The 15,627-nt window shown below is 49.7% G+C and overlaps 2 protein-coding genes across 2 annotated transcripts in view; both read left to right on the forward strand.

Moving 5' to 3' along the window:
* The first annotated feature begins 530 nt into the window (after window positions 1–530).
* On the forward strand, window positions 531–2,021 carry LOC144365979 (sperm motility kinase 2B-like). The gene has a single exon (XM_078018822.1). It carries the CDS (start codon window positions 531–533, stop codon window positions 2,019–2,021), a length of 1,491 nt encoding a protein of 496 aa, XP_077874948.1.
* Window positions 2,022–10,170: 8,149 nt separating this feature from the next.
* LOC144365970 (uncharacterized) overlaps window positions 10,171–15,627 on the forward strand; it is a 45,468-nt gene continuing 40,011 nt past the window's right edge. Inside the window, exon 1 of the mRNA XM_078018802.1 lies at window positions 10,171–10,443. Within this exon, the coding sequence (XP_077874928.1) occupies window positions 10,372–10,443 (72 nt within the window). The 5' untranslated portion in view covers window positions 10,171–10,371. The remainder of the gene's footprint in view (window positions 10,444–15,627) is intronic.

The raw sequence follows: 15,627 nt of genomic DNA on the forward strand, positions 1-15,627 counted from the left end.
CAAGGTCTTCCAAAGCCCAAAGTCAGTAGAAATGTGGAGACTTGAAGTGACAAGTCCATTGCGCTAGTGTACAAATGTTGACTTCTAAACAAGCAGACATCATCTCCACACCCCACTGAAGGGAAAAACATCTGGAGTCCTTTTCTGTTCTTATTCTGAAAATGGAAAAAGTTCTGGAGGCCCCAGAGGGAGACGTCCACTGGGGCTGTGTCCAGCCATGACGGGGCCATTTCTACCTCTGACCTCACAAGGGGCCATTGTGAGGAATCTCAAGCAGCCGGTATATAAGGGGGCGGCTGAGGCTGGGCTTTGTCCACTAGTACAGGAAGCTCTTGGTGGTGACCTGTCGGACTCCCAGGTAGTTAGTGCGTTTGGTGGTTGGCGGTCGGTGGTTGTGGTCTGTGGATACTGGTTTTTTGATTTGGGTTTTTTGTTTTGTCTGGTTTTGGTTTTTGATTTGGATTTGTTGTTTTGGTTTGTTATTTTTTTTTTCAGCTAGCATCCTTAGAGGGTGGGTGTTCCTGCTCAGGATGTCCATGGTTAGCAAGAGTAGTCAGTCTAGAGTAGCGTTGCTGGGGCCGGGCTCCTGCCAGGAGCCAGGCTTCCTGGACCAGTATGAGGTCCTGAGGGCCATTGGGCATGGCGAGTTTGGCCAGGTCCACCTGGCCCGCCATCACCTCACGGGGGCAGAGGTGGCAGTGAAAGTCCTGAAGACGGAGACAGAGGACATGTCGGACCTCTCCGAAGCGCTAATGTTGGAGAGCCTGGAGCACCCCAATGTGATCCAGCTCTTCCAGGTGATCAGGACCAGGGAAAACCTGTACATGGTGATGGAGCATGCAGGTGGGGGACAGCTACTTGAGCGCATCCCACGTGGTGGCATGCCGCAGGAGGAGGCCCGCAGACTCTTCAGGCAGATCGTGTGTGCCCTGGGCCACTGCCACGACAAGGGCATCATGCACAGAGACCTGAAGCCAGCGAACATCATGCTGGATGCCAGAGGACACGTGAAACTCATTGACTTCGGCCTCAGCGCCAGGTTCACGGCCGGCCAGAAGCTGAATGACTTATGGGGTACTCTGGCTTACATCGCCCCAGAAATTGTCCTGGAGCAAGAGTATGAGGGCCCCTCAGCGGACATCTGGAGCCTGGGCGTCACTCTCTATTTTATGTTGACGGGGAGCCTCCCATTCAGGGGGGACACCCCTCAGGAGATGCTGATGAGGATCCTTCTGGCAAGGTTCCAGGTGCCCAGCTCTGTTCCCGTCAAAGCACGAAGGCTCATCCGCCAGATCCTGGTCTTGAAACCCAAGAAGCGACCCACAGTGAAGCAGATCCTGCAGCACCCATGGCTGCGGCAGGGTGAGCCGTGTGCACCCCATCCTTCCAGCCAGGCCCTCCCCACACGCCCAGACCCCGCCATCCTGACCATGCTGTTCGACATGGGTTTTGATCCCTACCAAACCTGGGTGTCTCTGGCCAAGAGGAAGTTTGATGCGGTGATGGCGACGTACCTCATCCTGAAGCACCAGCAAGGCCAGGGGGTAGGGAGCGCCTTCCAGGGGCAGCCTGTGCCTCAGTGGCTTAGGCCTCGCCAGCGCCCCGAGAATCTCTCCCATGTCCCTGTCCTCCCACAGAGGAGCGCCAGCCAGCCTGCCCTGCGCACCTCCCCCTTGCGCTCTGAGAACCCGCTGCCCGAGGACGCCCAACAGCCAGGGCACAGGGGCATCAGGGGTGGCAGCCTGCCTGCCATTCCTCTGCACTGCCCGCCTGCAGGGGCCCCCACTCTCCGCAGCTGCTCCCAGTCTGACTCGGGCTTCCCCAGGCCCAAGCCCTCCAGGGTCCTCGCCTGGTGGCCCAGGGCACACAGCAGCTCCTCCTCCCAGGACACAGCCCGGAGGCAAGGCCCTGGCCACACCAATGGCTGGAAACGGGTGAGGAGCAGGATCGCTGCCTGTGTGCGAGCCCTGTGCTGCTGCTGTGTGCCACGTGTCAGCGATAAAGTGGCTCCAATGTCATAGAGAAGAGACGTGCCACACCCATAGACGGCCTGCCTCCAAGGAAGTGGAGAGCCAGACAGACAGACAGCGCCAGCGGATGGCCATCTCTCCTCTGCCCCCACCTGCGGAAGACCTCAGAGACTGTTCTGCCTGGGACACTTCGCCCTGCTGGGACACTCCACCCTGCCTCTCTCTCCTCTCCCCCATTCTTCTCAGATGTTTCTTAATAAATTGGTTTCAGACAAATTGGATCATGACTGTTTTGTTCCTAAGTTTAAAATGTATGATAATGTAAAGAAACGTGAGCCTCAGGCTGAGCGCAGGGGCTCACCAGCCGTCCTCTCCCAGGCCTGGACCTCTGTGCCTCCCTCTGCGTGTTGACAGGAACTCACTGGTCTTGAGACTGGGTACACGACTCACTCACCTGATCCAGGATGGAGCATTCTCCTGCTTTGCGCTCCTGTGGACAGACTCTCGCCCCCGACCCAGGGTGGAGAGTGTCTCTCCGCTTGAGCCAATGTAGACATCACTTTTAGTTGGTGACCTTGGCCAGGAGGAATCCTTCCCTGAGGTTTTTGAGCAGCAGGGGGTGGCACCTGTTGGAGTTGTCACCTTGAAGAAGGCCCTGGCCACCTCAGACCTTTTTCCTGTGTGCTTTCCCTTTCTAACTCTTAAACCTTCAATCACCTTTCAGACTCTTCTGATTGGTTTTCCAAATCACAATCACCAATCTTCAGTGTGCATGAGAACCACCTTGTAGCAATGCAGATTCCTGGACCAGTCGGTCAGTGTGGGGCTGAGAACTAGGATCCTAACAGGCTCCCGGGTAAGGTAGCTAGCTATCCATGGGGGAGTGCTGCACTTATCAACCTCAAGAACCATTGCTCTAAAACAGGAAAGATTGCTTCAAAGAAAATTCATGGTCTCCTTTCCAATTTTCTAATGTAAGTGTTCCTTTAAAAATATTCAAAATATTGTGAAAACTCCTCAATTTGTAAGATCATTTTTTTGCTTGATACAGAGCACAGATTCGTGAATAAACATAAAATCCATAGTGAACCCCCAAATACCTGTAAATTGAACTTCATCTGAAATCAGTTCTCTCCTCTGCGTCCTGGTATGTGCCGACTCTGATGTTGCAGGCAGATGTTTATACCAGCTTTATTCTTCATTGCCAAAGCCTGGAAGCAACCAAGATGTTCTAGAGCAGGTAGGTGGATACATAAGTTGTGGTACTACTTCCAGAAAATGGAATAGCTAACAGAGCTATCAAGCCATGAAAAGGTATGAAGAACTCTAAATGCATATCACTGAGCGAAAGAAGCTAGCTGGAAAAGACACACAGTGTGGGATTCTAGCTCTACGGCGCCATAGAAAGGGTAGAACTGTGGTGTGTGGTTGGAGGTGAGGTGCCCCTTGTGTGACTGCAGCAACAGTCAGAGGTGAACATGACCAGAATGTGAGAGCTCCAACCTGTTGGGTCCATCCTGGTTTGAGTGGACTGTCTGGGTGGCAACTAGGGGCAAGTGTGGCGGGGCTGGAGGGCAAGTGTGGCGGGGCTGGAGGGAGGGGGTCACCTGGGGAGTGCCCTGGAAGGGTGTGCCTTCCCCTTCCCCTTCCCCTCTCCCTCCCTGTCTGCTTCCTGACCCATGGGGAACTGAGCAGCTCTGCTCTGCTCTCCCCTTCCACCAGGATGCATTGCCTCACCTTGGAGGCAGGTGGAGTGGGGCCATCTGTGGACGGAGACTTCTGAAACCATGAGCCAGGATGAATGTTTCTCCCTCTAAGTTGGTCTTGTCAGGTGTTTTGGTCTCAGCAACAGAAGCCCGACAAGCACAGATGAAAAGAGTAAATTGATCAGTAATTGCCAGGAGATTGATGGGAAAAATCCCGGAGCACCCAGGATTTTTAGGGTGATTGAAATCCTTTGTACAACCCGACAGTGAAGGATCCGCATCATTAGCATTTGTCAAAACCCTAGGATGCACAGCACGAAGCAAGAACCCTGAAGTGGACTGTAGGCTTTGGCATAGCCTCTGTTCAAATGTCCTGCTCTGCTGTGGGACACGGGGCAGGCTGTGCGACTAGGGCAGGGCTGTGTTTGAACTTTCTGTGCTTTCACCGCAATTTTGCTATGAGCCTAAAGTGCCTCCAAAAATTCTAATTTTTTAAAGGTCAGGCGATACAGAAAAAAAATGCATAATGAGGAATGTAAAAACAGCCCTCAAACACTACAGTGAAAACATCTCAGTTAATATTCCAATATATAATCACTCCAGATTTTTTCTATGTATAAATAGTTATACCCTTTTTTTCAAGATCACAGTAGATGTGCTGTTTTATATGATTTTGCAACTTTTTTTAATTTAGAAGTCATTAGGAATATTTTAATATCAATAAGTAGAATTCTATGATATTATTTCAATGTCCACTTAGTTTCCCATTGAAAGAAAAAGCTGTAACTTTAATGACTGCTTTCTTACAGAAAATACAAGGTGTTTCCAACCCACAGGGTCATCACAGCACTGTGAGGGTGACCTCCCAGCAGCTGGTCTGTGCACTTAGTTGAGTAGGCACTTTGCAAATCCCCTCCCCAGCCTCCCAGAGGGCACATTCTGGTTCCACCCACCTGCAGGAACACCATCCTTCCAGCACCTGGCTCTCTCTCACCTGCCGCCCCCTCCCTCCCTCCCTCCCTCTCTCCCTCTCTCTCTCTCTCTCTCTCTCTCTCTCTCTCTCTCTCTCTCTCTCTCTCTCTCTCTCTCTCCCTCTCTCTCTGTCTCTTGGAAGCTTTCAGAATAGGACCCTGCCCAGCTGACTTCCTCCCAGGTCACTCAGTGCCCAACCCTGGGATACAGGCTAGGGACTCCCCAAGAGAAAGATGGAAAATACTATGTTAAAAAAAAGCACACTCTAGTTTCAGATCCATCTTCTTATACGTCCTTCATCTCCTGAGGAACACTTTCACCTGCCCCTGTGACCCACAGCATCCCAAGGCCAGTCTCCGTTTGTGAAAAAGACTTAGGTGCACAAATGGCTACTTGCTCTTAGGGCAAAGCAAGAAAGGAGGGAGAGAGGGAGCAGGAGGGGAGAGGGCTGTGGAGGCGAGTGAGAAAGGAGTGGAGAGGGAGGGGAGGGAGGGCGGCAGCCTCCTGGTCACCTGGAGCAGGTTTGTATTTGACACCTCTCACAGAGATATCCACCAACTGTGCTTCCATAAACCCTCAGGCCTTTCTTTTTTCCCCCTTCACAGTCTCAAACAAAATTCCATTTCTGCTGCAGTGGCTGCAGGCCATAATAAATAGATCCCCAGCAATTCCAGCTTACAATGCTGCCAGAATCCTTGTGCCGAGTTTAATCAGAAAAGCTGAAGTTGCAACCCCCTCAGCTACAAATTTATAAATGTGTTTTCCCTTTGACCGTATAATTGGGATAATACAGGGAACTCCCACAGAAATATCAACATGCGTCTGAAAATGAAAGAGGATTAAATAAATCATCCTTAGAGCGGGGATATAAATTCATCCACATAGTTTCCATTCTCCTGTGGCAGCTGCACTAATAAATGCCAGAGAGAGACAGAGAACTTTCCGGTAAACTCGCTAGGACGGTCGTGAGTGAAAGTTCAAGTTACCTGAGCAGGAATGTGGGCCTGAATTAAAAGTAATAAAATCTCCAAGCACCCCTTCAGGAATGAGGCCTCAGAGGCTGTACCTTGGGGCCTCACCTGCCTCCTTTCCCCACCTGCCACAGACCCCAGGTGCTCTGGGCCCCTCCATCAGGGGAGAAGCTTCTCTGTGCTGCCCACTTCTGCATCTTCCTGGCCACCTAACAGGGGCTCCTGAGGGCCACTCTGGGTCTCCAGGCCACCTGTCACTGGGTCCTATGGACTGAAAACATACCCACCCCTGCCTCCACCTGGCCCCAGCCAGGTTGTGAACCCTGTGAGGCGGGGTGACTGTTAATCACTGTTCTTTAAACACAGGGCGGATTCCCAAGGTTCTCAGTCCATTTTCCCTCTACCTATTTTTCACTGTGACTTGGTGGTAACTCCTGCCAACAGGTCGTCAGCCTTCTACCCCTGCCCTACCCCCAGCTCTGCTCAAAGCTGGCCTTGGCCATGTGCATCTGGGTTAGCAGGACACCAGCAAAGTGGTGGGTGGGGAAGCCTGGGCCAGCGCTGTGTGATGGTACCCAGGCTAGATGCGGGGCCATGCTCCCACTGACATCAAGCAACTACTGGATAAGACTGACAGCGCCATGCTGGACCATCCCAGACCACCCAGCTGGCCCAGGCTGCCCACAGAGCACTGGGATCATAGCATGCCAATGTGACAGCAGGGTGCAGCCTTTGTTTCCTTCCGTTGTGGATATAGGACTTACCTCTCTCCATAGGTCCTGGGGACACCATTTCTAAGGACACTCAGCAGATTTATAGCTAATTAGCCTGGAATTTGGAAGGATAAAAGGCCTATGTTTGGGGGCTGAGGTTGGAGACATATAACATCCAAGAGTCCAACCCAGTTGGGAAAGTGACACCCTCTTCCAGGCCTGGGTTGTATTATTTGTTGCTCAAACACGATTAACATTTGAATTACTTTTTAAGAGAAAATTTAAAGACTGAACTCTTGAATTATTTCATTTTTTACTGTAATAACACATTTAAAAACTTCTAAATATAAGGTATAAACCATTTAGGCTTAAGCCCCTCAGGTAAAGTACAATGCCTACTCATCTGCAGACTCACCTTCCACGGTTTCAGACACCCACAGCCAATTGCACTGAACGTTGTCCCACAGTGCTGGGAGGAGTGAATGCTTTGACAGGACGACCACATTTCATGCAGCTTTTATGATAGCATTTTCTTGCAATTGTTCTATTTTATCAGGGTGATGGTTGATCTCTTAATGTGCCTAATTTGTACATTAAACCTTATCATAGGCGTGTATGAATAGGAAAAAAATTATATATATATGATTATATATGATATATAACTTGTGATATATATCATATATAATATATGTGTATATAAATCATATATAATATATATGATATATATATAGTGTTTGGTACTGTCTGTGACTTCAGGCATACACTTGAGGTCTTGGAACTTCTCTCTTGTGGATAAGGGGTCCGCTGCATTGCAAAACACGTATTTAAAATAACAACTTTGAATTCACTAGGACTCAGTTGGCAAAACTAAGATAAGAGAGAAGGGCACGTGTCTGAAACCACGTTGCCCCTCATGGCCGAGGATGAAGACAGGTCAGGGCTGTGCGCTGGGCCCACGTGTGCTGTGCTGTGCTACGTGCATTTCTAAGCTGCTAAGCTTCCATTGGCACAGGAAACCCAGGTTGCTGTGAGCCTCTCATGGTGACTGAAGGGGCACCAGTGTGACTATAAACGCAAACACAAAGGTCAAAACAGAACTCTGAGGCAGTCGGGATAAGAAAGTGGTCATCCACTTATATGCTTATACGTCGAAATTCAAGCAAATCTTTATATTTTTGGAGAAGGAAATGCTTTTTCAAATTTATCACAGTACTCCAGCTGGAGAAATTCTGCAGACACAGACCTTCAAGGACCCTCCCAGTGGAACAATCCATTCTGTTCCAATCTAACCTCCTTGCTGGAGCCTCAGAAGGGTCCATTGCAGTCCCAGGATCTGCCACCAGAGGGAACTAGAGCTCCACTGCAGGAAAGAGGCGCTGGCTCCTCCATATTGGTAGAGGCCAAAGTACCTTTGTTCTTCTCCCTGAGTCCTAAAGGCAAAACTGTTCAACGCAGAGATGCATAGTGAATGTGGAACTAATTGAAATTAAAAAGGGTTTTCTCTATATTTTCTTTTTATTACTTTGTATTTATTGAACAAACTTTCGGTGCCTACCACAGACAAGAAAAAGATAAGTCTGGTGACTCCCAGGGTTCAGGGTGTCACTGAATTCCAACTAGACTTCTCACCTCCACTGAGGGGACAGTTCTCACAGGACCACGCTCCAAAACACTCCTTAGGGTCCTGACAGATTGAAAACCACTTCCTAAGCTGTTCTTCAACCAGCGAACCACTCCTGCTGTGTGCTCCGACTGCGGGACAGGTTTTGGCACTGAAATAAAGTCGTGGAAGGCTGGTTCCCTAACCTCAAAGAGCCCCCTCTACCTCTAGCTGAGTAAGCGAAACTAATTCGGAACACGCAAGAAAGACAGGGGCTAAGCTGAGTGAGGGAAAGAGAGGAAACAGGCGCTGGCAGGGAGGCCAGATGCCATCGCTAGGTATGACCAGCAGAAGGAAGTCACCGGGATAATAGTGCCAGAGGCACTGTCCTCGCGATGGTAGTGTGACTATATAAGATACATCCTGCCACCCCACTGGATTTTTCCAAAATAAAGGTCCTATCCTTTGAGGAAGGGAAGTGACCTCCTGTCCCCTCCAGGCTTAATCAAAGGGCAAGGGCTCTATGACATCAGCACACACAGGTCAGCAGCCGTCCCACAGCCACCTGCCACCCTCACTGCCACCCTTGGACCTGCTCCAGTGCCACAGACTCCCACCTCCTCAGCAGCATCTCACAGCCGCACCAGCTTCCTGTGGCAGCTCCCCTGTCAGTCAGAGACCTCCGCACCGTCCCCTCCACCACCTGCAGCCCCTCAGTGTCCCCGCTCCTCCAAGCAGGCCTCAGCCACAAACAAAGCCTCATCTTCACTTAGCACTAGAAGTCCCCAACTGTCTTGTTCTTCTGTGTGACCCTGGGAGGAAATAGTTGTTCCTGGGTAACGTCAGTGAATCTGACCTTGACACCAATTCCCGTACTATGAAAGGAGTAAAAAGAGACAAGACGCAGAATCAAACTCAATGTTGCATTCAAAGTGCGGGTGTATAAAGTAAACATGTCCCAAGAATGACTTCTAATGCTCTATCTAGTTTATTTGCAAGGTTTTGCAACACAAGATAGAAGCCATGCCCCTTGGTAGAAGGTTTGGTAAAGTTTAAAATACTGGAAATTATGGTTTTGCTTCTGTAAACCTGGAGTTTCCCTTCCCTCGGGATCATACATAATTCTTTTTAAAAAATATTGATTGTACATTTACAAATACCAGGCATCCTCCTAGGTCTGGAACTACAGAGGCATATAGCGCAGTGTATTCACACACAAGCATAACAACCAAGAGTGCTGGAGAGTGTGTGTGTGAGAGAGAGAGTTTTCACAGGAGATTATCAAGGGACAATTTTTCTCAAAATGCAACCTTAAGAACAGAGCTTCCTTTACAAAAATACATATATAGAGAGAGAGTTTTAGTTGTAGGTGGACACAATATCTTTATTTGTTTTTATGTGGTGCTGAGGATTGAACCCAGTGCCTGACATGTGGTAGGCAAGTGCTCTACCACTGAGCCACAACCCCAGCCCTCCTTTACAAATTTTTGACAGTCCTTAAGTGTGTGGAAACCACTCTAAGGAACTTATGTCTATGAAAAGATGGATGAAGTCACTGCACATTAGCTATGTGTTGCTGATGTGTGGAGCGTGCACCTTGGTATGGAATGCCACCAACACTAAACACCAAGGATGGATCCGGTAGCAGAGACTTTATCTTAATTGTAAAGCAAAATGTGCCTTTCCCTGACCTTGAAGAAGTCATTGTTTTTTAATCTTCCTTTCTTTGCTTAGAAAATGGAAGTTTGGGCCAGATTAATTTTCAAGTTGCAACAAAGTGTGAAATTCTACAAGGTCTTCTGAAAGATCAACACAGATGCTGATAGAAAGTTCTTGTCAGGTAGAATGGGCTCGTTCCATTAGTTGACATCCATCAATAAGGACAGCCTTGACGATCGATGAGCTGGATTCCCAGGAGCGAGCAGGCCATTCTCTCCCCCTTCTCCTACCGCAGGCGAGGAGCAGGACGCTCCGCTTTGGAGACCAGGGCTTGCAGCACAGCCACCTGTGCCAGCTATAAAAAGGGACCCTGCCTGCAGCCACTGCCCGATCACCGGAGCGCAGTGTGGCAGTCCCCGCCCACGTCGTGCCCTCAGTAAGTGTCCAGCAGTTGCCGACAGAGGCCTCCCCAGGGAGAGGTGCTCCGGTGACCTGCTTTGCACAAGAACGATCCCTAACCCTCCCCTCCGAGCAGCATTTGCTGAAAATAGACCCTTGTGGCACGATTTTCCTAAGAATCTGGCGGGGGGGGCGAGGGGGAGAGAAGAGAGAACGGAGATGGCTACTTTCTAGCCAGTTGGCAGGGAGGACAGAGCGCATGCGTGGAGGGCCCGTGCTGCCCGGAGAGGCCTTCTTGGGGCACTTCTGCCTGGAGTGGCCAGCGAGGGTGCTGACCATGAGACTCTAAACTCAGCCCTTGGCCACCCTGGAGGCACCACTATGCCTGGTCCCCAGCCCCCCAGAGCACCGCAGGGGGAAAGCCGCGACAGCGTCCCTGCCACCATGGGCATGGTAAGTAGGGGGACCTCCGACTGGAGGAGGTGGGAGATGGCAAGTGTCCCTCCCCAGGAGACTGAAAATAGCCTCCACCTGGAGCCGCTGGTTCTCCTGAGCGCTCCTGACCGACCCGGGTCTGGCTGTGAGGTATCTAGAGGTGCTGACGTGGTATCTGGAAAATCGGCCCATGTTTGCAGGGTTCCCAATGTTACCAAGTAGCTGAGATGCGGGGACTTGGGTAGATGTTGCTTGTTGTCTATTTAGCACTCATAATTTTACTTTTTCTAAAACGAACATGTATTTCTCTTTTAAGTTTTAAAAGAAATATTTATTTAGAAATACCAAACTAAATAAAGGGACATTGGGGGAGCCTAAGAGCTGGCCTCTTACATTCTAATCAAGACTCTCCTTCGCCTGTGTGTCCTCTGCCCCTTCCTGGTTAATTCTGGCATCTTCCTCCAAGTGCTGGGGGTAGATCACACAGAAAAGTGCAATAGAGGCTCCAAGTGATTTTTAAAATTCTACTAGAAACATTAGCATAGAAGATAAATCATGAGCCATCACACTTTCAGGAACACCCGTCTCAGAATTTAGGATCAAAAACAATCACTTCAGCATTAGGAGCAACACCTAGATAATACTTGATGACAAATTACAATTTGTTAATTAATTTAGAAATGTTAAGTTGAAATCAACAGTACTTGTTAATGTTCAGGGGACACTAGTCAAATAAAATGAAACTTCAATTCATCTGAGGAGTGGACTTCTTTCTTAGAAAGACCCCTATAGTGTTTTATGTGAAATAATACATCGTGCAGCAAAGGGACCAGGGAAGTGGTATGTGATTTAAAGTAGACAGACCAGTGTCAGCCGATTTAAAGGGGAGGCAGCAGCATATGATCCCAGCCCCAATTCAGAGCAGAAGTTGTTAAACAAAAACCAACCAGCTTTGTAAGATTTACAAAGGCCCAGGGTTTGTTAGCCACTAAGGAGAGTAGGAGCTTGTCACAGACTCAAAGAGAACATACCAGGAATCTCCATGTCACCACCCATGCTCTATGGAACAGAAGCTTTCTGGATTTTTTTTTTTTCTTTTGGGTTGCGTTTAGTAGTGTCCCTGTCATTCAGACACTTGCTCATGCCACCAGTTTTGACCAAGTGCTGCACTTGGAGCACAGGTCTGGCCATACCTCGGAGCTCATGGCCAGCATGGACCAGTGCAGAATCGCCCCTGTGCAGTGTGCTGGGCTCCACCTGGAGGAATGGGAGCGCTGCAAAGGAGGCTCCCCACCAGGGAAGACAGAAAAGCTCTGGGAGGAGAGGACCAGGGGCCAGGGAGGGGTTACAGGCAGGGCAGTGTACTGTCTGGGGTCTCAGGAGGAAGGTGTCAGGGAACAGAGTGCTGAAGGCCCATGGTCTCTGTGACGAGCTGGGAGCATATGGCATGGGTGACAACAAGCCACTCTTCCAGAGGACAGTGACATGATTCAATTTGCTTTAAACTGAGAGTCAGCCACACCGGGGAGGGGGCTGGAGGAAGTTGAGAAGTTGAAGCGAAGACACCTCCTGGTGATCAGCCCCTGAGGAGGGAAGAGCACCTGGGTGGCTGCCAACCAGACAGAGAGCTTGTGAGAGACCACAGGGGTGGAAAGCCACCAGCCTTAGTCCCAGAGGAGACCCCACAGACAAACTGATGGGTGACTACCAACTAACTGGTCATTTGCAAAAAAAAAAAAAAAAGGAAAAAGAATATCATTTATAGAATTCAACCATTTTGATCTTTTTATAAAAGCAAGGGAAGTATATGCCCTGCCATACTGGTGATGTTTCTTGTAGGCAGGTTGCCTCCTAAGCTGGGCACGGTGGCGTGCACACCTGTAATCATAGTGGCTCAGAGGCTGAGGCAGGAGTTCAAAGCCAGCCTCAGCAAAAGCAAAGTGCTAAGCATCTCAGCACGGCCCTGTCTCTAAATAAAATACAAAACAGGGCTGGGGATGTGGCTCAGTGGTTGAGTGCCCCTGAGTTCAATCCCCAGTCCCTCCGCCACACAAAAAAAAGAATTTTCTAGACCTGTGTTCCCTATATTTCAGGTGACCTAAATTCTTCTTTGCTTCTGTTTCTTTAAACAATTTCAGAGCTAAGGGGAACATACTCAAAATTGCTACAGTGTCAGATTCTGCAAGAGATGATACATTGGACCCTAAGGACACAGGGGAGCCTATCTAGTTTGCAGTTCAGCAGTTCAGTTGTCCTTTCCCTGGGCCTCCTGAACCAGCCCTGCCCTGCATCCTCCTCCATCGTGCCTCTAGGCACCAGGGAGATGGCCTGGCTCTCTCAGGCTGCTTCTCTGTAGTTATATATTCTTGTCTCTGGCTTGTCCATTTGTTAAGTTCCTTCCATTATATGTAGGTTGAAATGCTTGTGGCAACAAAGAGGGCCAGGTCATCCTGAGAAAGCCTCTGCAGGCTCTCGGAGGAAAACAGGTTCCCTGTGACTAGACTCCGAGGGACTCAGCCACAGGAGACCAGGAAGGGGTCGTGGGCACTGAACCCCTGTCCCACACAGCCACAGCTGTCTGCTTTTTCCAAACCACAGAATCATTCTGCAAAGAGCTCTTTTCTTTTTTATTCTGATGAAGGGAAAGAAGGCTGTTCCGTGGACTAAGAGGAGGAGGAAAGGATCCCCCTTTTTCAAGGGTGACTCAGATGTTTGTTCACTTTTGTGGGTGATCTCTGGAGCCTGGGAGGTCTGGAGTTTGGGAAGTTTCTGGAGCCTTCTGGGGGGGGGGACAAACAAACCTGAGATGGGAGGAGCCACTGGTTGTCCCCCACCCCGGCCGGCTCACCCCAGCCACAGCAGTTGGGAGGGTGATCAGTGCTTTGCTCTCTTGGCAAGCCAAGGAGACGGAGGAAAAGACAGCCTCAAGGGCTGGTGGTGGTGTGAATGACAAGCCACACACCAAGCCCACGGGGGAGCCTGAGGGGGAGCAGCAGTTCCTCACAGTGCGCCAGGGCCTCTCTACATGTCACTAGTGACTGGGTGGGGTTGACACCCGATGCCACCATCCCAACACCGGGTGGGATTCCGCCTCCCGCTTGGCCTGATGGGCCCATCCGCCAAGGCCCTGATACCAGTCCTTCCCTGTAGCCCCCAGCAGCTGCACTCAGGAGTTTGCCAGCCGTGATCTTGAGTGTATGACAGATGGCAGCCTGATCCAGCACATCTGTCTCCACCTCTGACGTTGGAGGGCGTTCTGTCACCCACTGACCCCCTGCTTCCGTGAATCGTGAGGATTTCCCACACGTTTAGGGAGGAGTTATCCTGTTATAACCTGACTCTTCATCTACTTCACATCTGCCGAAATACAACTTTAAAAACCCAACATATCAAAGACAACTGTTGCTCGGGAGGTCACCCACATTCCAAGTCCCGCTGGTTGGAACTCAGAACCAGCCTGCCGTGCTTCAAGATGACTCTTCTGCAGAGCCGCAAGAAGAGGATCCCTCTGGCCGCCTTTGTGGAAAGCAGCAGCACATCATCAAAGGTGTTCTATTTTTCGATGCCAGTTGATTCCATCGCAATGCTGTGTGCCATCAGGGAAATGCTGCCAAGTGACAGCCCAGGAATGCCTCTCTCACATCTCCCCTGCCAAGTTTCCAGAGGTACCCAGCCCTGGAATTCCTCTTAGAGTCGGCTCCACTTGGCAAGGCTCTCCCACGTCACGGGACATGCTCTTCTGACCCTTGTCTTATTCAGCAGTGATCCCTCAGAACTGGGGGAATACCTGCTCCTCAGAAAGTTCTCGGGCCCTTGACTCCCTGAGCCGGAGGCTGAGTCATCTGCTCCTGCACCTCTTTAGAAAGGAATCGCTCTGCATTCCATGGATTTGGAATTATCTGCTCAAATCTAAGGCTCAACTGGGGATGCCCTACCAAACAAAAAGATTGAGTGTGAGAACTAAATCCTCACCAGGAAAAACTACCCACCCCAGTGCCTTCCACACACGGAACTGTGGTCCTCAGAATGTGTGTAAAGTCACAAAAGTGTTGCTCATTTGGAAATTTCATTTCCATCAGGCACAGAAATAGGATATAGTTTACAGTAGAACTAGTTTTCTTTTGCGGGTTGTAACAAATCTTTTCCTGACAGGTGGACAAATGGGGAGGGGGGTGAACTGGAAAACCATCTAGAAGAATACAGAATGTGGCTTACAGTGACCTTTCCAAGAGGGTAAGCCTACTGCTTAGAGTCCTTATCAGATTCTTGAAATGATTGCTTATGTCAACTAGTTTTGAGCCTCTGCTGAGTGGTGGGCACTGTCCTAAGCCCAGTAACACCCCTACCGACTTGATGGGGTGAAAAGGGCTTTCATTATGTTGATTTTACTGAAAGGAAACTGGGGCATAGAGAGGTTGGTAACTAGCCTCAGGTGGTGCTGGGCTCTGGCAGAGGGGAACAGAGGATCCCTAACACTGTTCCTCCTTCCTGAAGAGTTGCTTTCCAAGTAGTCTTTCTACTACTCTTAAGTGTTGAGAGAAACAAAACCTTTGTAATACAGATAACCCATGGCTTTGGTAAGCCCTTGGCCTTTTTAAAGAGGCATTTCTCAACCCAAATGTTCCTCTGATGGATGGGACTACAGACAAAGTGGCAAAGAGAATTACTGACCCTTCATGACACTAAATTATTATTCAGTATTTTGGTTTTATCCTTTACTTATTTATTTATTTATTTTGGAGGGGGTGTACCGGGGATTGAACTCAGGAGCATTCGACCACTGAGCCACATCCCCAGCCCTATTTTTTGTATTTTATTTAGAGACAGGGTCTCACTGAGTTCCTTAGACCTAACCATTGCTGAGGCTGGCTTTGAACTCGTGATCCTCCTGCCTCAGCCTCCTGAGCCACTGGGATGATAGGCATGTGCCATGGGGCCCAGCTGGTTTTATCCTTTCTTACATCCGTCCCCACTATCTAATTCCAGAACATTTCACCACCCAAAATGCAACCATGTGCTGGTAGCTGTCCCTCTCCTCCTGCCCTGGTGACCACGGGCCTCTCTCTGTCTCTGCGGATTTGCCTATTCCATTTATGTTCCACACACCACCTGGCCTTTCGTGTCTGACATTTTTTTCAGTTAGCGCAATGTCTCAGGGCTCCCGGGTTGTGACATGCTTCAGCTCTTCATTCCTTTGTACAG

Source organism: Ictidomys tridecemlineatus, chromosome 8, assembly GCF_052094955.1.
Source record: "Ictidomys tridecemlineatus isolate mIctTri1 chromosome 8, mIctTri1.hap1, whole genome shotgun sequence".
NCBI classification, from domain to species: Eukaryota; Metazoa; Chordata; class Mammalia; order Rodentia; family Sciuridae; genus Ictidomys; species Ictidomys tridecemlineatus.

Excerpts from the sequence above, each read along its gene's own strand:
- LOC144365979 (XM_078018822.1), top strand. The coding sequence starts at position 531 with ATGTCCATGGTTAGCAAGAGTAGTCAGTCTAGAGTAGCGTTGCTGGGG.